Raw genomic sequence first — 22,018 nt, 5'->3', positions numbered from 1 at the left:
GTCACATTACTGTCTGAAGGATCACAATGAAGAGTGCTTCCTCATCCTACCCTGCAAGGGAAAGTAAAGATGTTGCATTTGCACCATCGTCATAGTTGCCCATCATGAGCATGTATCACTAGACATCCTGGAATCAACAATGACTGACATTCGAATTATTGGAATGCTTTGCCCGATCATACTTGCATTTGCCCTGATTACATCAAATTCAGAAAACTCCTTAAAACTATTTTATATTAAAATTCTGTGTAAGGTTATTGCCTGTGTTTATCATTAGTGCCGAGCTACCTCTTCGGAGGTGATTTGAGCACTATAGTAAGCTGTATAAACATAACATGAGAGCAGCTAAAGTAAGGCAGACAGAAAGGCCATGACCATTATTTAGAGCTGGGTGGCATCCAATTTGTGAATTAAGTTGTAACTCGGCCTTTTCAAATTCTCCACTGGAGGAATTACCTCTGCCGCAGAGATGGTATAGAAGAGGTCATTCCAATGGAGAATCCACCTTCCCAAGATTGACCACTTCCTCCAAAAACATGAGCATATTCTGTGACCACCAACAATAAATCGCTCCCTAGAGTGGGATGGTACCAGAAAATCCTCCATTTTGTAGAGAAGTGCTTAATCCTCAGTTGTGGTTTCTTCTTCATTGGAAAATATATCAGTGACATGAACTCTGCTATTCTATCCATATGAAGGGGCCGTCCGGCCAGCGGTTTCAACATTAGAGGAAAAACTGTCAACCGCGGTGTAATCACTTCCCCAACAAACGGGAATGCTGTCTGTTCCCACCCAATTGTAAGCTAGGCTTCAGGGCGACGAGAACTGGACTAAATGTACAGGGTGAGGTCTGACATTTCTGCAAGTAAGCTGATACACAAAGTGCACTACACTGACTTTTACAGATATGCCCTTGGAATGTGCTCTCTACTAAAAGAAACCACAGACCCTGGTGGCTTTTTTTTTACCTACGGAGCTCTATAGATCTGAGGGTCAGCGATCCACTGTGGGCAGTTTACATTGTGGGCAGTTTGTTATGTCACACTGGTTAAAGGTTTCAGACAACCCAATGCTTTTCAGTGAGGTCCCTGTGGGTAGCAGCATTTCAGACAATACAAGGTCGTTTGACTTTGGGCTCCACCTTCTCTCTGTCATCTATAGTCTCCCACAGGTTGCAGAACTGGCTCTAGAGTGCCGTCATGGGTTACCTCAATGCACCATGGTGCGGTTAACATGATACTTCTTAGCTATGGGTGTTGAGCCGTCAGTCATCCTCTTGGACGTAAACAGAATATTTTGGGTGTAATGACTTTCTTCAAGACATAGCAATCCAGTTCCCCTACCAGGGACAGTAGTTGTAACTTCTGTACAAACCTGTATGACTGCTGTTATCACTAAACATCCTTTGTCTCCCTCTCCACAGAGCCGGATGGCAGAAAGCCTACGCCTCTTCGACTCCATCTGCAACAACAACTGGTTCATCAACACCTCCCTCATCCTGTTCCTCAACAAGAAAGACCTTCTGGCCGAGAAGATCCGTCGCATCCCACTAACCGTCTGCTTCCCAGACTACAAGGGGCAAAATACCTACGAGGAGGCAGCTGTCTACATCCAGCGCCAGTTCGAGGACTTGAACCGCAACAAAGAGACCAAGGAGATCTACTCACACTTCACCTGCGCTACTGACACCAGCAACATCCAGTTTGTCTTCGATGCGGTGACAGACGTGATTATCCAGAACAATCTCAAGTACATTGGCCTCTGCTAGGAGCTTCTCCAGGAACAATTCATGTTCCTGAGGTGAAACAAAGCGGGGGCGGGAAAGCCTCCCGCTCACTCGCGGTGGGATCGCAGGGGCAGGCACTTGGTAGCCCTACTAAGAGATGTGGTCTGAGGAATATCACAGACTCCCCTCTGTTCGCACCCCGCTGTACACTTTTTGCAAGTGGGGATAGAACTGTTTCTGCAAGGTCAAAAAAGGGCTCTGGAAAGGTGAGGTGGGCAACCAACCATTGATGGGTATTTTTTTATACTTTGTATTTTCTGGTTTTACGAGCAGGGTAGCCGCATGGAGTACTAAACACTCTGCGGAAAGGCTGTTTCATGAACTGTTTCTTCTGGCTGTGGGGAGCGGCACAGAGTTTGCCCATAGAAGGGCATAACGGGGAGAGGGTAACGCTGGTCCTGCCATTGTGAAGTTTCCTTAAAGATGGTGGGGTCCACACCAGAATAAAGAAAGAGGGAATATGCAGGGCTGGCTTGTTGACATATATGAACTGGGGGCATCCTAGGGTGACAAGAGAACAGGGGAGTCAGCCAGCAGCATGAGCCCATTGTGAAATAGGCATGTTTAGATGGGGCGAACAACTTGAATTTGGCTGCGGTGGAACAACTGTTGCTCCATTGCTGGGAGCAAGTGCGTCTTGACCAACTTGATGCAAATGAAGCTCAAACCAGCCATAAAATTAGGCGGGCTTTCAAGATTGGTGGCACCAACCCCTCTCCTGTGTAGCATTCCTGCAACTCACTAGCCAAAGGATGGTTTTCGGTACGCATCTCTCCACCACCTCGTGACTGATGGACTAAGTTAGAACTTCAGATTATGCAGTTACACATAGCTCAACATATGTACTTTACGCCTTCAGAGAGCAGGTGTGGCCCTCGTCAACCGGCCGGCTAAGAATTTACACCTGCGGACCACTTCTGGGTGAATTTTCAGTTTTTCATCTGTTCCTAGGTTGCTTTACCATTGTTACATGGACAGTTCTTGGAAAATTAGACAAGTGAGTTTTTTTAACCAGTTTTTATTTTTCAGACCAATGCAGTGATTATTTATTTTGTGGTCCCGTGCATGGGGCGCTGCCAAAAATCCCTGCACGGGAGAGGATCTTATACATGGCCTGCCCTTGATGTCCTGTTTGAAGGCATCTGCAAGCTTCCGACAGATGCAATCGTTCTGCACCATTCACTCCGACCAATCGAGGCACAGGGTTCCACTGATACCGCATGGCGTCATTTTGTCTTTGTCTGATTTTTTTAACATTTTAACTTGAAAAATTCTGATGACTAAGGAAGGTGAAATAAGGAGCAGCTTGAACAAGGAAACCTGTGTTTTTTCAAACTGGAAATCCTAGTGGCACCTACATTTGAGGGACATGGGAAATCCCTCATCAGATCGATGTCTTGTGCTTATGTCTCAGGTGCAGCAAATTTTTATGCCCAAAAATACATGAATGCAAGGCTTCTCCAGTACAGAACAGGATCTAACACTCCTTAAACTCAGAAATCAAATATTTTGTTTCTGTTCCCTTCCATAAAACACAACCCCAGTACGGACTTCTGCACCTTTGGTGCAAAGTTCATGTGTAAATATCTTGCAGACAATGTAAAGCACATCCACTCAGTCAGTCTTCTGCAAACCCCCCTTCTCCTTCCGCCCTCCGCCCTCGACTCTAACCCTTTGCCAGCCTGTTGACCCTGGGTCTATGTGTCCTCTCAGCTCTTTCTCCTTCACACCCAACACAATCTACAAGGTCAGTGAGAACATCCTCTGCAAGGGCTCAAAGACACAACTGTTGTACACGGAACTTCAGTGGGAGGGCGCTGGAGAGAAAGGAAAATAAAAGAATGAGACGAAGATGCTGTGTGCTGTGTCTACTTACTTGTGTACTTTGTTGTGTGGGTTTTGTGAGGTCCTGGTGGAGGAGGTTGGAGGGAGGCTTGCAACCAGTATCTTCTGTCCATGTATCCTGATGACTAACAGCCACTGCACGGTCATTATCAACAGCTCCCTGGTGCCCAGGGAAGGCGCGGAGAGACAGACCAAGACAGTTTCTTCAGCAGGACAATCAGGGGCCCCGAAACACAATGTATATGGGATTAAAGAACCCAGGAATCCCTCTAAAATAGAATATATTACTAAAAGTACCCACAGAAAAGGCCATTCGTGCTCCTGATCTCTGAAAAATGGTTTATCATCAGAGCATATTTCCATGGAACAGGTAAAGAAAACTCAGAGAGGAAGAGAGATGCATTTTTGAATGATGCTCCTGATGTAGGCTCTCAGAAATGAATTCAGTACAAGAGAGCTGCCTGGCACGGACTGCGACTGCGCGAAAAGCATTGAGAGCTCTCAAAGAACCTTACCGGTCACTGAAGACCTGGCCGAAGGATGATAAATGGCCACAACTAATGGGTGAAATACAGAACAGTCCAGTTCCTTGTCCTTCTCTTGCTCTCTCTACGCTCTTTCTCCACTCTTGTAACATTAATATAGGCTCTACCCTTAAAACGTCTGCCAATTTGTGGGGGTGTTTTTAATCTCAGATTGGTTTTAAAGAAAACAAACACATTCCCCTATTGATAAAACATGAATGTTCAACTGATGTTAGCAGGAGCAAAACAGTTCCTGAGTAGTTTCAGAGGACAATCCTTGTCCACTAACCACCTCCATTTAAGCTTGTTGCTCTATGAAGACTTACTATCTCCTTCCATGCTGACCAAGACATCAGAGCTAAACATCCTGAGGCACCAGCAGCAAATGTTTATATGTTTATATTCCAAGGGGTGCACCCACATCTCCTAGCTGAGCGGCCTCTACTTAGCGGCTACGCTTGTCTATGTCTGCGTAAGGTATACATTTGGAGAAAATGAACGTCGTTTGCCCTTTTTATGCTCAGCACAGCCCAGTGAATGAATATCGCCTCATCCAAGATCCTTTAGCTCATGATGATGATGAGGAAGCTGCTGTCCTGTCACAGTGAATATTCAGTACAGCCAACCTTCCTAGATCTACAAACCTGAAATGCTCTTTGTCAGGGGTGTTCCTGATGGCAGGGGATATTGTATGTGTCTGATTCTCAGAGCATTCTGTGAAATAGTAGAAAAGATGCTTCTGCCTTACAGTAAGCTCCCAGTACAGAGAGTCATATTAGAGCCAATGCTAAGCCGGAAACTGTAGTAGTACTGTGTAGTAGACCTATTCAGATTTCCACACGCGTAACATTACTCACTATCACGGTCTTACCAGGGTGAGAATGCTTTCGAGTGAGGAAGGCTAATGTACTTCCTAGTAAGGATGGAAAACCTGAGGTTCATAAACTTTGAATAGTCCTTGGAAGACCAAGATGTCTGGTCGGCAACAAAGAATAGTCCAAGCTTGTGAATCAAGGAAGAAGCACATATTTGAGAACCATTACATTTCTGTCTGTGTCTGGCCATTAGGCACTCAGTCCTCTGTCTGTAACTGCTTGTGTGTGCTTCTTAATGGTCATTCAAAGAATAAGATCTGCTTGAAGGCAACCTACGAATGAAATATTCAGAACGTAGGGCACAGGGTCTGCTCCAGGAACATTGGAGTGGAAATCAAGTTTCATCTTAGGGGCTTGTTCACAGAGCAAATGGTACTCAAGACAGGGTGTTGAAAAATAAACTTGAACTAGGACTAGATATTGAGAACAGGATTGAAAGAAACTTCCTGTTCTCAAACTAATCACCTTCTAGAAGGTATTGGTCAATAAAGTGACCAGCAAATAAAAAAGTCGGGTTCCTGTTCTAGCCATAATCTATATGTCTAAGCCGCAAAAGCATCACAAAGTGATCTCTGTTCCACCAAAGTCCCCTGGGGGTCTCATAGTTTGTCTAGGGTAACACATGTTCTGATTAGGTACAACTGGGTATGGTCCCTCTAGGTGTACATAAAACCCAAGATCATGGCATTTGGCTCTTCTTGTCAGCCTGGTGGCAGATGTGAAAGTGGACTGGGTTCAGGGATATCATGTAAGCCGCTCCATCAGTCATCCACTGGAGAACAATGAACTAGCTATGCGCAGTGGCCAGAGACCAGGCTGGCTCCTACACTCAATCATTTAGAATTTCTGAAAGAGCCACTCGTGCACAATCGGCACAAATCTCGAGGACCCCCTGACACCGAGGCCCAAGTAGACAAGGGCCTCCTTCCCAAATCCACAAAGGAACCTCGTCCCTTCCCCCACAGTATGCAGTACTCTGTTGCCAACCAGCTCGTTCCAGACACATATAAATCAAGAAGTGCAGTCACATCTAAAGGATACTACACCATTCCCTGTTTTATGATTCAGTAGAGCCAGCGAAGAAACATCCCATTCAAGATAAGCCGGACAGCGATGGGGACAACGCCCACAATTACAGTTATAGCACATCTGTAGGAAAGTGGAGTTTTCATACCATTCCATTCTGATTTAAGACGCTTTAGGAAATTATCGCCACTGAAGGTCTTCCGTGGATCATCAACAGAAGAAGATTTCATGATTTTCATCAGTGAGTGCTGGACCTCACCCCAAGGAGTGGGGGAGGGGTGGATAGAGAAGGGCGTCCAGGATAGACATTCCACGAGGAGTGATATGTAATGAATGAATGAATGAACCTGTCACCAGTTTACTTCCAAGAAGGCACACATCTTTATCCGTCATAGAAAAGGGTTGGCATGTCCCTTCCAGCCAACAAAACAAACAACCTCAAAATATGTTTGGGAAAGTACAGGTAATGGGGACAAATGGCCACAAGACTAAACTGATACTGAGCAACATTTAGTTTTATATAAATATATGTATATCTGCTTTTTATAAGCAACTGACAGGTCCCTGATTCGCCTGAAGGTCATGAAATAGCAGAAGGTGAGGAACGAATGAAGGGAAAGATACACTGCAGCTTCAGCTTCTTCTTTGCCTCTAGAAATCACTTGACTGACATTTCCCATATGATGCCAATATGTGCCAATTACACAGTCTTGTTGCACATGCGCTCCCGGTTCACCAGCCCAGACTCGAGTTGAGGCCTACTTGAGCGGTTACAAGGGTGTCATTGCTCAACCAGGTGATGTTACCTTGTAGTGTTGGTCCAAAAGAACAAGTTACTTACATACATAATGCTCTTTCTGATGGACACCCGATCGGACTGCAGATTCCTCACCTCTAGAATACTCTCCAGGCCACAGACTTGACATGGAATCTTTTTCATAGCAGTGCTGCTGGGTGGTGTCTTGAGCTCCGCAATTCATTTGAAACTGCTCTGCAAAGGACGGACCGGAGCCACATAAAAGTGCCACCCTGCATGCTGACATCAGTTTCTTATCATTTTCTAATTCCACACCCTCAAATGCAGAACGTTAACAATTGTTGATGCCAGTGTGCTGAATACTAACCTGGGACCTTTTTAAAAGTAAAAAATGGACCACTCCACAGAAGAGGGAGGTGGAAGTGTGGTGAGGAATCTGCCATTAGATAGAATATCCGCGAGAGATAGCATTACCAAAGCTACGTAACTAGTTATACTGAGGAATACTTCTAACTACAGATTCCTCACCTTGGAATAGACGCCAAGCAGTACCACTGCAGAGTGGATGGGCTCGCAAACCTTCTGAAGGCTGCTTCTTGGCTAGTGCATAGCAGATCATAATGCAGAGGTCTATCCACTTTGACAGGGCACTCTTCTGCACAGCCTTTCCTTTCTTCACACTGAAGAACCCCACAAAAAGTTAATAGTCGACTCTATGGTCCTTGGTACAATAAAAGTAAATACTTTAAAAATATATATATATTTTTTTTTTATTGGCATTTTCCAAAGACATAACATACAAAAGAAAAAAAAACAGGGAAAAAGAAACAGGCAGTCATGATCATAGCTTACATAATCTGTGGTAGTACAAAGAGCACATATTAATCAATAGGAATATCTCCAGTGGCTAGTACATGTCTAACGAATAACCCATGGTATGCAACCACATCTATGCTGCCGTTTTCGACCTTACGGCAAGTGACATGAACATGCAGTGATTACCATCATGTGCAGTGGTAGTGTACGACATATTTAGGATCAGGAGGCGGCGCAATCATGTCCTTTGGCCCTACAGTACCTATGATGTCTGTGGAGGCGTATTGTTAGGCTCCTGTGAACGCTGTAGGTATGCTAACAGGGGTTGCCAAATGTCCACCGGTCTAGAGGCTGGTGGCTGCAATTGAGCATATGTATCGCTGGTAGTGTTGCAATATGTCATGCTGCGCAACCATGTGTGGAGTGTGGGGCTAGTTTTACCTGCCCACCTAAGGGCCACCTCGCGTTTGGCTAGCAGAAGCGCTATCGCTACAAAACGACGCCGGGACTTGGAGAGGTCATGGACATACCCCAATAGGGCAAGGAGAGACGATGGATAAACGTAAATACTTAAAGCCCTTTTCGGATCCAGCCAATGGGTTCTCCCCTCTTTCGAGGGGCTGCAAAAACACAGGTAGAGTGATGGATTGCCCAATATGGAAGATAGTCATTACTTTTGGAAGTAATGCTGCTCGAGTTCTCAGCATCAAGTCACCCTGAAAAATGGTGGTGTAGGGCGGTTGCACTTATGCGACCAGCTGCGCAATCGCAATAAGGAAGACAGTCTTTAGAATCAGGATAAACATGGCACAGCTATACATCAATTAGCACAAAAAGACAAACAACAGACCAAGGTCCAGCTCAACCAGTCCACATGTACAATCAATAATGAGGTGGTGCAACACACTTCCTGCATCCGTCGTCCAAAGGTGCAAATCACAGACACAGTTTTTCAGGAGAAGGCGGAAGGTGCACTCGTTGCAAAGATAGACACGTAAGCAGTAGTTCCAAAAGGTACTTCTTTTATTAAATCGATCCTTAAAAAACCGGCACACAGCTAACGCGTTTCGTTCCCAGTAGTGCCAAAAGGCTGTCTGTCAATTCACCAGCCTTCTGGAATAGCCTCTAAAACATTCTGGGCTGATGTGGAAACTGTTTGACATGGGACAATAGTCCTAAAGAGCACACTGCAGCTTTACCATCCGTAATGCACTCCAATGAGGATTCTGCCAAGATATGGGACACATAAAACAGCAAACCTCTGGACCACATCCATGCATGTCAATGAAGGACCATACGACTGCACACTGCCTCCACAGGTAATCTATAGTATCAAGGCTGCACAGATAACATAGCATGCCATGTCCTGTCTATCATGAATCATCGAGGCCAAAGAGGGTGTAAGATCTTCCAGGACTCCTGACAAGACCCCGCTGGCCATGTGCCACAGGGTATGTGTGTAACAGACTAGCAAACACACAGTAATGACTGATCACAATTCTAACTTGGCTGGAGAAAACATGAGTCAAATCAAAAAAATAATGGAGCCTCTGCAAATAGACGCACCGTGGCAAAGGCACTGGGTTTGAGTCAGGCTGCATAATAACTAGGCCTGGGCAGTAAATTCGGTTCCGCTTGCGGATTTTGCGGAATTTGGGTAATCTCGCGTTCCGCAGAGAATGCGGAATTGCCCAAAATTTTGTGTTCCGCGGCTTCGCGGAATTTTTTTCTTGTTCGCGTTCTCAAAATGCGTGTTTGCAAGATATTTCCACCCGAGCACGCAAACAGCGTTCGCGAACAGGAAAAAAGCATCGCGAACAAGCAATTCCGTGTGTTCGTGGAATTTCTGCGTGCTCGAGGAGATTTTTTACCATTTTGCGGAGCTTTGCGAAGCATGACTACGCAAATTCCGCCCACCCCAAATAATAACCGGCTGCATTTTTGTGATTTTGTTGCAAGACATCATCTTGCTCAAATCAAAGTCGGTCAGAGTCCAACATTGGCACTGGATCCTCATCCAGCACTGGTGGTGTGACTAAGGGCACCGATGGGTCCTGGTGGTGTCACTAAGGGCACCAATGGGTCCTGGGCTGGCATGAAGTTTGGACCTTGAGTAAAAGTCTGTAATGGAAGTGGTACGGGCCCGATAATGTGTTCCAAGAAGAGAGATCAAACCAGCCGAAAGTAAACCGACTGGAAGCCTGGGCGGAACCATGGGGCCTGAAGGCACGCCAGAAGGAGCTGGTAGCACACCGTAAGTTTTCAGCATGAATTTCTTGAAGGCCTAGATTTCATGTGGGGTGGACAATGGCCTGAGAAATACTGGGTGGCCAGAGCCCTCAAATGGGTGCAACTGGCACTGTGTCACCCTCACACCTTCTCTTTGGAGTCAAAGTGGCGGGATGGGGTCGACCCCTGCTTCGCGTTGTTATGATTCTGCTCAGACTTTGACTTACCAGAGGACCTCGAGTGTGAAGTTGAGTGGTCATGGTAACTGATCTGAACAAAATCCAAGTCCGCACCTCCAACTTGGACTTAAGGTAAGGCCCCAGCTTCTTGTGTTTAGCAACATACAACTTTGCCTCCAGGTCTCAGATCCTGCTCGGGTGCATATGAGGGTCACTTATCACACAAATGTGAGTAGTAGCACAACCCCAGACAGCAAAAGCACATTTCCCGTGGGTTCATGACAGACATCTGCCTCCTGAAGGTGCGGCATGACTTGAAACCTGTCATTCTGAAGCGGGACATTGTTACCTAGCACAGTGGTTTGAAATCATTTGAAGAGTCAGAAGGAAACTGACAAAGTTGCGAGTGGAGCTCCGCATCTGCGTCAGAAGGTGCAGAAAGAGCGGAATGTACGTCAATGCACAGGGGTGGCGCCGTGACTTCTGGGGTGGTGTGAAGTCAAGCACAGAGCCGCATGACACCACCTAGCGGTACGCTGCAGCACTACAATGTACAGGTTTCCAAAGTCAGTCTGGCGCCTACGGAATAATCTATGGTGAGGAGTATCCATCATAATATATGGGTATCTTGGCTGAAGAGTCTATTGGACCTCTATTCATATCAAGAGAACAGAAGTGATCAAGTGCAAGAACAATCTGCCTTTCTCCTAAAAACACTCCCTCCATACCCAAGGCAAACAATTCCTGTAGGAAAAATAGAAGATTTCTCTTTGGGTGAATCTGCACAGGTTCAACCACATGTTTATTCCCATTTCTGGGACAATTATAAAGGGCTGACCTAATCAAAGTCTGCGTCGCCATTTGAAGTATGTAATTAGTTATCTATGGTTGATAACCAATACAAGTGGAGTCTTGTGTAGGTTGTAAGGAGCAAATCTATAGTTCTGGGTGAGATGTATGCAGTATTTGAAGAGTCCATTCTGGTGATATATAGTATTTTATAAATCTTTTGTGGGTTGTAAGGATTATGTCAGTCTTCCTGTGTGGGTTGTACGGATGCCAGGAGTGTTGCATGGGTAATTCACAGTGCACCAGTATCAGGAGTGCTGTACGGATGTAGTGTTGCATGGGTTGTATACAGTGCAATAGTGTCAGGAGTGCTGCATGGGTTGTGTAGAGTGCACCAGTGTCAGGAGTGCTGCATGGGTGGTTCAGACTGCACCAGTGTCAGGAGTGCTGCATGGGTTGTATACAGTGCAATAGTGTCAGGAGTGTTGCATGGGTTGTATACAGTGCATTAGTGTCAGGGGTGCTGCATGGGTTGTAAACTGGGCACCAGTGTCAGGAGTGCTGTTTGTGTTGTGTGGAGTGTATCAGTGTCAGGAGGGCTGCATGGGTTGTATACACTGCACTAGTGTCATGCGTGCTGCATGAGTTGTATAGAGTGAGTGAGTGTTAGAAGTGTTTTGTGGGATGTATGGAGAGTGTTGGGAGCGTTGCATGGGTTGAATACAGAGAACCAGTGTCAGGAGTGCTGCATGGGTGGTTCAGACTGCACCAGTGTCAGGAGTGCTGCATGGGTTGTGTACAGAGCACCAGTGTCAGGAGTGCTGCATGGGTTGTATACAGTGCAATAGTGTCAGGAGTGCTGCATGGGCTGTGTAGAGTGCACCAGTGTCTGGAGTGCTGCATGGGTGGTTCAGACTGCACCAGTGTCAGGAGTGCTGCATGGGTTGTATACAGTGCAATAGTGTCAGGAGTGTTGCATGGGTTGTATACAGTACAATAGTATCAAGAGTGTTGCATGGGTTGTATACAGTGCATTAGTGTCAGGGGTGCTGCATGGGTTGTAAACTGGGCACCAGTGTCAGGAGTGCTGCATGGGTTCTGCAGAGTGCACCAGTGTCAGGGGTGCTGCATGAGTTGTGTAGAGAGCACCAGTGCCAGGAATGCTGTTTGTGTTGTGTGGAGTGCATCAGTGTCAGGAGGGCTGCATGGGTTGTATACACTGCACTAGTGTCATGTGTGCTCCATGGGTTGTATAGAGTGAGTGAGTGTTAGAAGTGTTTTGTAGGGTGTATGGAGAGTGTCGGGAGAGTTGCATGGGTTGTATACAGAGCACCAGTGTCAGGAGTGCTGCATGGGTTGTTCAGACTGCACCAGTGTCGGGAGTGCTGCATGGGTTGTGTACAGAGCACCAGTGTCAGGAGTGCTGCATGGGTTGTATACAGTGTAATAGTGTCAGGCGTGCTGCATGGGTTGTATACAGAGCACCAGTGTCAGGAGTGTTGCATGGGCTGTTCAGAGTGCACCAGTATCAGGAGTGCTGCATGAGTTGTATGAAGCGTGCCAGGAGTGCTGCATGAGTGGTTTAAGTGTGTGAGTGTGAGGAGTGCTCCATGTGTTGTAAGGAGAGTGTCAGGCTAGCTGCATGAGTTGTATAGAGTGTGTGAGTGAGAAGTGTATCCTGGGCTGTCTGGAGAGTGTTAGGAGAGCTGCATGCGTTTTATACACTGCACTAGTTTCAGGAGTGCTGCATGGGTTGTATAGAGTGTGTGAGTGTTAGGAGTGTTTCAAGGTTGTATGGAGAGTGTCAGGAGGGCCCCATGGGTTGTACACAGTGCACGAGTGTCAGGAGTGTTGCATGGGTTGTATGAAGGGTGCCAAGAGTTCTGCACGAGTACTATAAAGTGTGTGAGTGTCAAGAGTGCTCCATGGGTTGTAAAGAGAGTGTCAGAAGTGCTGCATGGGTTGTACAGAGTGCACCAGTGTCAGGAGTGCTGCATGGGTGGTATACGGTGCACCAGTGTCAGGAGTGTCGCATGGGTTCTGCAGAGTGCACCAGTGTCAGGAGTGTTGCATGGGTTGTATACAGTGCAATAGTGTCAGGAGTGCTGCATGGGTTGTATACAGTGCAATAGTGTCAGGAGTGCTGCATGGGTTGTGTAGAGTGCACCAGTGTCTGTAGTGCTGCATGGGTGGTTCAGACTGCACCAGTGTCAGGAGTGCTGCATGGGTTGTATACAGTGCAATAGTGTCAGGAGTTTTGCATGGGTTGTATACAGTACAATAGTGTCAGGAGTGTTGCATGGGTTGTATACAGTGCATTAGTGTCAGGGGTGCTGCATGGGTTGTAAACTGGGCACCAGTGTCAGGAGTGCTGCATGGGTTCTGCAGAGTGCACCAGTGTCATGGGTGCTGCATGAGTTGTGTAGAGAGAATCAGTGTCAGGAGTGCTGTTTGTGTTGTGTGGAGTGTATCAGTGTCAGGAGGGCTGCATGGGTTGTATACACTGCACTAGTGTCATGCGTGCTGCATGAGTTGTATAGAGTGAGTGAGTGTTAGAAGTGTTTTGTGGGATGTATGGAGAGTGTCGGGAGATTTGCATGGGTTGAATACAGAGAACCAGTGTCAGGAGTTCTGCATGGGTGGTTCAGACTGCACCAGTGTCAGGAGTGCTGCATGGGTTGTGTACAGAGCACCAGTGTCAGGAGTGCTGCATGGGTTGTATACAGTGTAATAGTGTCAGGCGTGCTGCATAGGTTGTATACAGCGCACCAGTGTCAGGAGTGCTGCATGGGTTGTATACAGAGCACCAGTGTCAGGAGTGCTGCATGGGTTGTATACAGAGCACCAGTGTCAGGAGTGTTGCATGGGCTGTTCAGAGTGCACCAGTATCAGGAGTGCTGCATGAGTTGTATGAAGTGTGCCAGGAGTGCTGCATGAGTGGTTTAAGTGTGTGAGTGTGAGGAGTGCTCCATGTGTTGTAAGGAGAGTGTCAGGCTAGCTGCATGAGTTGTATAGAGTGTGTGAGTGAGAAGTGTATCCTGGGCTGTATGGAGAATGTTAGGAGAGCTGCATGCATTTGATACACTGCACTAGTTTCAGGTGCTGCATGGGTTGTATAGAGTTTGTGTGTGTTAGGAGTGTTTCAAGGTTGTATGGAGAGTGTCAGGAGGGCCCCATGGGTTGTACACAGTGCACGAGTGTCAGGAGTGTTGCATGGGTTGTATGAAGGGTGCCAAGAGTTCTGCACGAGTACTATAAAGTGTGTGAGTGTCAAGAGTGCTCCATGGGTTGTAAAGAGAGTGTAAGACGTGCTGCATGGGTTGTACAGAGTGCACCAGTGTCAGGAGTGTTGCATGGGTTGTATACAGTGCAATAGTGTCAGGAGTGTTGCATGGGTTGTATACAGCGCATTAGTGTCAGGGGTGTTGAATGGGTTGTAAACTGGGCACCAGTGTCAGGAGTGCTGTTTGTGTTGTGTGGAGTGTATCAGTGTCAGGAGGGCTGCATGGGTTGTATACACTGCACTAGTGTCATGCGTGCTCCATGGGTTGTATAGAGTGAGTGAGTGTTAGAAGTGTTTTGTAGGGTGTATGGAGAGTGTCGGGAGAGTTGCATGGGTTGTATACAGAGCACCAGTGTCAGGAGTGCTGCATGGGTGGTTCAGAATGCACCAGTGTCGGGAGTGCTGCATGGGTTGTGTACAGAGCACCAGTGTCAGGAGTGCTGCATGGGTTGTATACAGTGTAATAGTGTCAAGCGTGCTGCATGGGTTGTATACAGAGCACCAGTGTCAGGAGTGTTGCATGGGCTGTTCAGAGTGCACCAGTATCAGGAGTGCTGCATGAGTTGTATGAAGCATGCCAGGAGTGCTGCATGAGTGGTTTAAGTGTGTGAGTGTGAGGAGTGCTCCATGTGTTGTAAGGAGAGTGTCAGGCTAGCTGCATGAGTTGTATAGAGTGTTTGAGTGAGAAGTGTATCCTGGGCTGTATGGAGAGTGTTAGGAGAGCTGCATGCGTTTTATACACTGCACTAGTTTCAGGAGTGCTGCATGGGTTGTATAGAGTGTGTGAGTGTTAGGAGTGTTTCAAGGTTGTATGGAGAGTGTCAGGAGGGCCCCATGGGTTGTACACAGTGCACGAGTGTCAGGAGTATTGCATGGGTTGTATGAAGGGTGCCAAGAGTTCTGCACGAGTACTATAAAGTGTGTGAGTGTCAAGAGTGCTCCATGGGTTGTAAAGAGAGTGTCAGAAGTGCTGCATGGGTTGTACAGAGTGCACCTGTGTCAGGAGTGCTGCATGGGTGGTATACGGTGCACCAGTGTCAGGAGTGTCGCATGGGTTCTGCAGAGTGCACCAGTGTCAGGAGTGTTGCATGGGTTGTATACAGTGCAATAGTGTCAGGAGTGCTGCATGGGTTGTATACAGTGCAATAGTGTCAGGAGTGCTGCATGGGTTGTGTAGAGTGCACCAGTGTCAGGAGTGCTGCATGAGTTGTGTAGATAGAATCAGTGTCAGGAGTGCTGTTTGTGTTGTGTGGAGTGTATCAGTGTCAGGAGGGCTGCATGGGTTGTATACACTACACTAGTGTCATGCGTGCTGCATGAGTTGTATAGAGTGAGTGAGTGTTAGAAGTATTTTGTGGGATGTATGGAGAGTGTCGGGAGAGTTGCATGGGTTGAATACAGAGAACCAGTGTCAGGAGTGCTGCATGGGTGGTTCAGACTGCACCAGTGTCAGGAGTGCTGCATGGGTTGTGTACAGAGCACCAGTGTCAGGAGTGCTGCATGGGTTGTATACAGTGTAATAGTGTCAGGCGTGCTGCATGGGTTGTATACAGAGCACCAGTGTCAGGAGTGTTGCATGGGCTGTTCAGAGTGCACCAGTATCAGGAGTGCTGCATGAGTTGTATGAAGCGTGCCAGGAGTGCTGCATGAGTGGTTTAAGTGTGTGAGTGTGAGGAGTGCTCCATGTGTTGTAAGGAGAGTGTCAGGCTAGCTGCATGAGTTGTATAGAGTGTGTGAGTGAGAAGTGTATCATGGGCTGTATGGAGAGTGTTAGGAGAGCTCCATGTGTTTTATACACTGCACTAGTTTCAGGAGTGCTGCATGGGTTGTATAGAGTGTGTGAGTGTTAGGAGTGTTGCAAGGTTGTATGGAGAGTGTCAGGAGGGCCCCATCGGTTGTACACAGTGCACAAGTGTCAGGAGTGTTGCATGGGTTGTATGAAGGGTGCCAAGAGTTCTGCAGGAGTACTATAAAGTCTGTGAGTGTCAAGAGTGCTCCATGGGTTGTAAAGAGAGTGTCAGAAGTGCTACATGGGTTGTATAGAGTGAGTGAGTGTTAGAAGTGTTTTGTAGGGTGTATGGAGAGTGTCGGGAGAGTTGCATGGGTTGTATACAGAGCACCAGTGTCAGGAGTGCTGCATGGGTGGTTCAGACTGCACCAGTGTCGGGAGTGCTGCATGGGTTGTGTACAGAGCACCAGTGTCAGGAGTGCTGCATGGGTTGTATACAGTGTAATAGTGTCAAGCGTGCTGCATGGGTTGTATACAGAGCACCAGTGTCAGGAGTGTTGCATGGGCTGTTCAGAGTGCACCAGTATCAGGAGTGCTGCATGAGTTGTATGAAGCATGCCAGGAGTGCTGCATGAGTGGTTTAAGTGTGTGAGTGTGAGGAGTGCTCCATGTGTTGTAAGGAGAGTGTCAGGCTAGCTGCATGAGTTGTATAGAGTGTTTGAGTGAGAAGTGTATCCTGGGCTGTATGGAGAGTGTTAGGAGAGCTGCATGCGTTTTATACACTGCACTAGTTTCAGGAGTGCTGCATGGGTTGTATAGAGTGTGTGAGTGTTAGGAGTGTTTCAAGGTTGTATGGAGAGTGTCAGGAGGGCCCCATGGGTTGTACACAGTGCACGAGTGTCAGGAGTATTGCATGGGTTGTATGAAGGGTGCCAAGAGTTCTGCACGAGTACTATAAAGTGTGTGAGTGTCAAGAGTGCTCCATGGGTTGTAAAGAGAGTGTCAGAAGTGCTGCATGGGTTGTACAGAGTGCACCTGTGTCAGGAGTGCTGCATGGGTGGTATACGGTGCACCAGTGTCAGGAGTGTCGCATGGGTTCTGCAGAGTGCACCAGTGTCAGGAGTGTTGCATGGGTTGTATACAGTGCACAAGTGTCAGGAGTGTTGCATGGGTTGTATGAAGGGTGCCAAGAGTTCTGCAGGAGTACTATAAAGTCTGTGAGTGTCAAGAATGCTCCATGGGTTGTAAAGAGAGTGTCAGAAGTGCTGCATGGGTTGTACAGAGTGCACCAGTGTCAGGAGCGCTGCATGGGTGGTATACGGTGCACCAGTGTCAGGAGTGTCGCATGGGTTCTGCAGAGTGCACCAGTGTCGGGAGTGTTGCATGGGTTGTATACAGTGCAATAGTGTCAGGAGTGCTGCATGGGTTGTATACAGTGCAATAGTGTCAGGAGTGCTGCATGGGCTGTGTAGAGTGCACCAGTGTCTGGAGTGCTGCATAGGTGGTTCAGACTGCACCAGTGTCAGGAGTGCTGCATGGGTTGTATACAGTGCAATAGTGTCAGGAGTGTTGCATGGGTTGTATACAGTACAATAGTATCAAGAGTGTTGCATGGGTTGTATACAGTGCATTAGTGTCAGGGGTGCTGCATGGGTTGTAAACTGGGCACCAGTGTCAGGAGTGCTGCATGGGTTCTGCAGAGTGCACCAGTGTCAGGGGTGCTGCATGAGTTGTGTAGAGAGCACCAGTGCCAGGAATGCGGTTTGTGTTGTGTGGAGTGCATCAGTGTCAGGAGGGCTGCATGGGTTGTATACACTGCACTAGTGTCAGGAGTGTTGTATGGGTTCTGCAGAGTGCACCAGTGTCAGGAGTGCTGCATGAGTTGTGTAGAGAGAATCAGTGCCTTGAGTGCTGTTTGTGTTGTGTGGAGTGTATCAGTGTCAGGAGGGCTGCATGGGTTGTATACACTGCACTAGTGTCATGTGTGCTCCATGGGTTGTATAGAGTGAGTGAGTGTTAGAAGTGTTTTGTAGGGTGTATGGAGAGTGTCGGGAGAGTTGCATGGGTTGTATACAGAGCACCAGGGTCAGGAGTGCTGCATGGGTGGTTCAGACTGCACCAGTGTCAGGAGTGCTGCATGGGTTGTGTACAGAGCACCAGTGTCAGGAGTTCTGCATGGGTTGTATACAGAGCACCAGTGTCAGGAGTGTTGCATGGGCTGTTCAGAGTGCACCAGTATCAGGAGTGCTGCATGAGTTGTATGAAGTGTGCCAGGAGTGCTGCATGAGTGGTTTAAGTGAGTGAGTGTGAGGAGTGTTCCATGGGTTGTAAGGAGAGTGTCAGGCTAGCTGCATGAGTTGTATAGAGTGTGTGAGTGAGAAGTGTATCCTGGGCTGTATGGAGAGTGTTAGGAGAGCTCCATGTGTTTTATACACTGCACTAGTTTCAGGAGTGCTGCATGGGTTGTATAGAGTGTGTGAGTGTTTGGAGTGTTTCAAGGTTGTATGGAGAGTGTCAGGAGGGCCCCATGGGTTGTACACAGTGCACAAGTGTCAGGAGTGTTGCATGGGTTGTATGAAGGGTGCCAAGAGTTCTGCAGGAGTACTATAAAGTCTGTGAGTGTCAAGAGTGCTCCATGGGTTTTAAAGAGAGTGTCAGAAGTGCTGCATGGGTTGTACAGAGTGCACCAGTGTCAGGAGCGCTGCATGGGTGGTATACGGTGCACCAGTGTCAGGAGTGTCGCATGGGTTCTGCAGAGTGCACCAGTGTCAGGAGTGTTGCATGGGTTGTATACAGTGCAATAGTGTCAGGAGTGCTGCATGGGTTGTATACAGTGCAATAGTGTCAGGAGTGCTGCATGGGCTGTGTAGAGTGCACCAGTGTCTGGAGTGCTGCATGGGTGGTTCAGACTGCACCAGTGTCAGGAGTGCTGCATGGGTTGTATACAGTGCAATAGTGTCAGGAGTGTTGCATGGGTTGTATACAGTACAATAGTATCAGGAGTGTTGCATGGGTTGTATACAGTGCATTAGTGTCAGGGGTGCTGCATGGGTTGTAAACTGGGCACCAGTGTCAGGAGTGCTGCATGGGTTCTGCAGAGTGCACCAGTGTCAGGGGTGCTGCATGAGTTGTGTAGAGAGCACCAGTGCCAGGAGTGCTGTTTGTTTTGTGTGGAGTGCATCAGTGTCAGGAGGGCTGCATGGGTTGTATACACTGCACTAGTGTCAGGAGTGATGTATGGGTTCTGCAGAGTGCACCAGTGTCAGGAGTGCTGCATGAGTTGTGTAGAGAGAATCAGTGCCAGGAGTGCTGTTTGTGTTGTGTGGAGTGTATCAGTGTCAGGAGGGCTGCATGGGTTGTATACACTGCACTAGTGTCATGCGTGCTCCATGGGTTGTATAGAGTGAGTGAGTGTTAGAAGTGTTTTGTAGGGTGTATGGAGAGTGTCGGGAGAGTTGCATGGGTTGTATACAGAGCACCAGTGTCAGGAGTGCTGCCTGGGTGGTTCAGACTGCACCAGTGTCAGGAGTGCTGCATGGGTTGTGTACAGAGCACCAGTGTCAGGAGTGCTGCATGGGTGGTTCAGACTGCACCAGTGTCAGGAGTGCTGCATGGGTTGTGTACAGAGCACCAGTGTCAGGAGTGCTGCATGGGTTGTATACAGAGCACCAGTGTCAGGAGTGTTGCATGGGCTGTTCAGAGTGCACCAGTATCAGGAGTGCTGCATGAGTTGTATGAAGTGTGCCAGGAGTGCTGCATGAGTGGTTTAAGTGTGTGAGTGTGAGGAGTGCTCCATGGGTTGTAAGGAGAGTGTCAGGCTAGCTGCATGAGTTGTATAGAGTGTGTGAGTGAGAAGTGTAGCCTGGGCTGCATGGAGAGTGTTAGGAGAGCTGCATGCGTTTTATACACTGCACTAGTTTCAGGAGTGCTGCATGGGTTGTATAGAGTGTGTGAGTGTTAGGAGTGTTTCAAGGTTGTATGGAGAGTGTCAGGAGGGCCCCATGGGTTGTACACAGTGCACGAGTGTCAGGAGTGTTGCATGGGTTGTATGAAGGGTGCCAAGAGTTCTGCACGAGTACTATAAAGTGTGTGAGTGTCAAGAGTGCTCCATGGGTTGTAAAGAGAGTGTCAGAAGTGCTGCATGGGTTGTACAGAGTGCACCAGTGTCAGGAGTGCTGCATGGGGTGTATACAGAGCACCAGTGTCAGGAGTGCTGCATGGGTTGTATACAGTGCACCAGTGTCAGGAGTGCTGCATGGGTGGTGCAGAGTGCACCAGTGTCAGGAGTGCTGCATGGGTTGTATACAGTGCACCAGCGTCAGGAGTGCTGCATGGGTTGTGTAGAGTGCACCAGTGTCAGGAGTGCTGCATGGGGTGTATACAGAGCACCAGTGCCAGGAGCGCTGCATGGGTTGTATACAGTGCACCAGTGTCAGGAGTTCTGCATGGGTATTGCAGAGTGCACCAGTGTCACAGTGCTGCATGGGTTGTGTAGAGTGCACCAGTATCAGGAGTGCTGCATGGGTTGTGTACAGTGCACCAGCGTCAGGCATGCTGCATGGGTTGTGTAGAGTGCACCAGTGTCAGGAGTGCTGCATGGGGTGTATACAGAGCACCAGTGTCAGGAGCGCTGCATGGGTTGTATACAGTGCACCAGTGTCAGGAGTGCTGCATGGGTGGTGCAGAGTGAACCAGTGTCAGAGTGCTGCATGGGTAGTGTACAGTGCACCAGTGTCAGGAGTGCTGCATGGGTTGTGTAGAGTGCACCAGTGTCAGGAGTGCTGCATGGGTTGTTTACAGTGCAACAGTGTCAGGAGTGCTGCATGGGTTGTATACAGAACACCAGTTTTAAGAGTGCTGCATGGGTTGTATACAGTGCACTAGTGCTGGGAGTGCTGTATGGGTTGTATACAGTGCACCAGTGTCAGGAGTGCTGCATGGGTTGTATACAGTGCACCAGTGTCAGGAGTGATGCATGGGTTGTAAACTGGGCACCAGTGTCAGGAGTGCTGCATGGGTTGTATACAGTGCAGCAGTGTCAGGACTGCTGCATGGGCTGTGTAGATTGCACCAGTGTCAGGAGTGCTGCATGGGTTGTGTGGAGTGCTTTAGTGTCAGGAGGGCTGCATGGGTTGTATACACTGCACTAGTGTCAGGCGTGCTGCATGGGTTGTATAGAGTGAGTGAGTGTTAGAAGTGTTTTGTGGGATGTGTGGAGAGTGTAAGGAGAGTTGCATGTGTTGTATACAGAGCACCAGTGTCAGGAGTGCTGCATGGGTGGTTCAGACTGCACCAGTGTCAGGAGTGCTGCATGGGTTGTATACAGTGCAATAGTGTCAGGAGTGTAGCATGGGCTGTATACACAGCACCGGTGTTAGGAGTGCTGCATGGGTTGTATACAGTGCATGAGCGTTAGGAGTGCTGCATGGGTTGTGTAGAGTACACCAATGTCAGGAATGCTGCATGGGTTGTATAGTGTGTGAGTGTTAGAGTTGTATTGTGTGATGTATGGAGAGTGTCAGAAGTGCTGAATTGGTTGTACACAGTGCATGAGTGTTCGGAGTGTTTCGAGGGCTGGATGGAGAGAGTCATGGGTTGTGTAGAATGCACCAGTGTCAGGAGTGCTGCATGGGTTGTATACAGTGCACTAGTGTCAGGAGAGCTGCATGGGTTATAAACTGGCACCAGTGTCAGGAGTGCTGCATGGGTTGTAAACTGGGCACCAGTGTCAGGAGTGCTGCATGGGTAATAAATTGGCACCAGTGTCAGGAGTGCTGCATGGGTTGTAAACTGGGCACCAGTGTCAGGAGTGCTGCATGGGTTGTAGGGGGGGTGTCAAGAGTGCTGCATGAGTAGTATGGTGTACACCCAGAGTCTTGCCAGTTGTAAGAAGTATGTCTGAAGTCATGTGTTGGTTGTAGGGAGGGCACATGAAGTGCACCAGTGTCAGTAGTCCCACATCAGTTGCATGGAGAACAACGATGTCAGGAGTCGGTGCATTGCATGCATCGTCCAGTGTCAGAAGTCCTGTATGGGTCACATGGAGTGGGATGGTGTCAGGAGTCCTGTGTATGTTGCATGGAGTGGGATTGTGTCAGGAGTCCTGAGGGATTTGTCTTGAGTGGGACTGTGTCAGGAGTCCTGCGTGGGCTGCATGGGTGGAATGATGCCAGGTGTCCT

At 48.1% G+C, this 22,018-nt stretch overlaps 2 protein-coding genes across 2 annotated transcripts in view; one reads left to right on the top strand and one right to left on the bottom strand.

The window, feature by feature from the left end:
- GNAZ (G protein subunit alpha z) overlaps positions 1-3,625 on the top strand; it is a 291,338-nt gene extending 287,713 nt beyond the window's left edge. Inside the window, exon 3 of the mRNA XM_085636403.1 lies at positions 1,424-3,625. Within this exon, the coding sequence (XP_085492529.1) occupies positions 1,424-1,768 (345 nt within the window). The 3' untranslated portion in view covers positions 1,769-3,625. The remainder of the gene's footprint in view (positions 1-1,423) is intronic.
- The window catches only part of RSPH14 (radial spoke head 14 homolog), a 530,513-nt gene that overhangs the window by 428,283 nt on the left and 80,212 nt on the right, over positions 1-22,018 (bottom strand). The window lies entirely within an intron of this gene.

This window comes from Triturus cristatus, chromosome 11 (genome assembly GCF_964204655.1).
Source record: "Triturus cristatus chromosome 11, aTriCri1.1, whole genome shotgun sequence".
NCBI classification, from domain to species: domain Eukaryota; kingdom Metazoa; phylum Chordata; class Amphibia; order Caudata; family Salamandridae; genus Triturus; species Triturus cristatus.
This window is presented reverse-complemented; position numbering and strand designations above follow the sequence as displayed.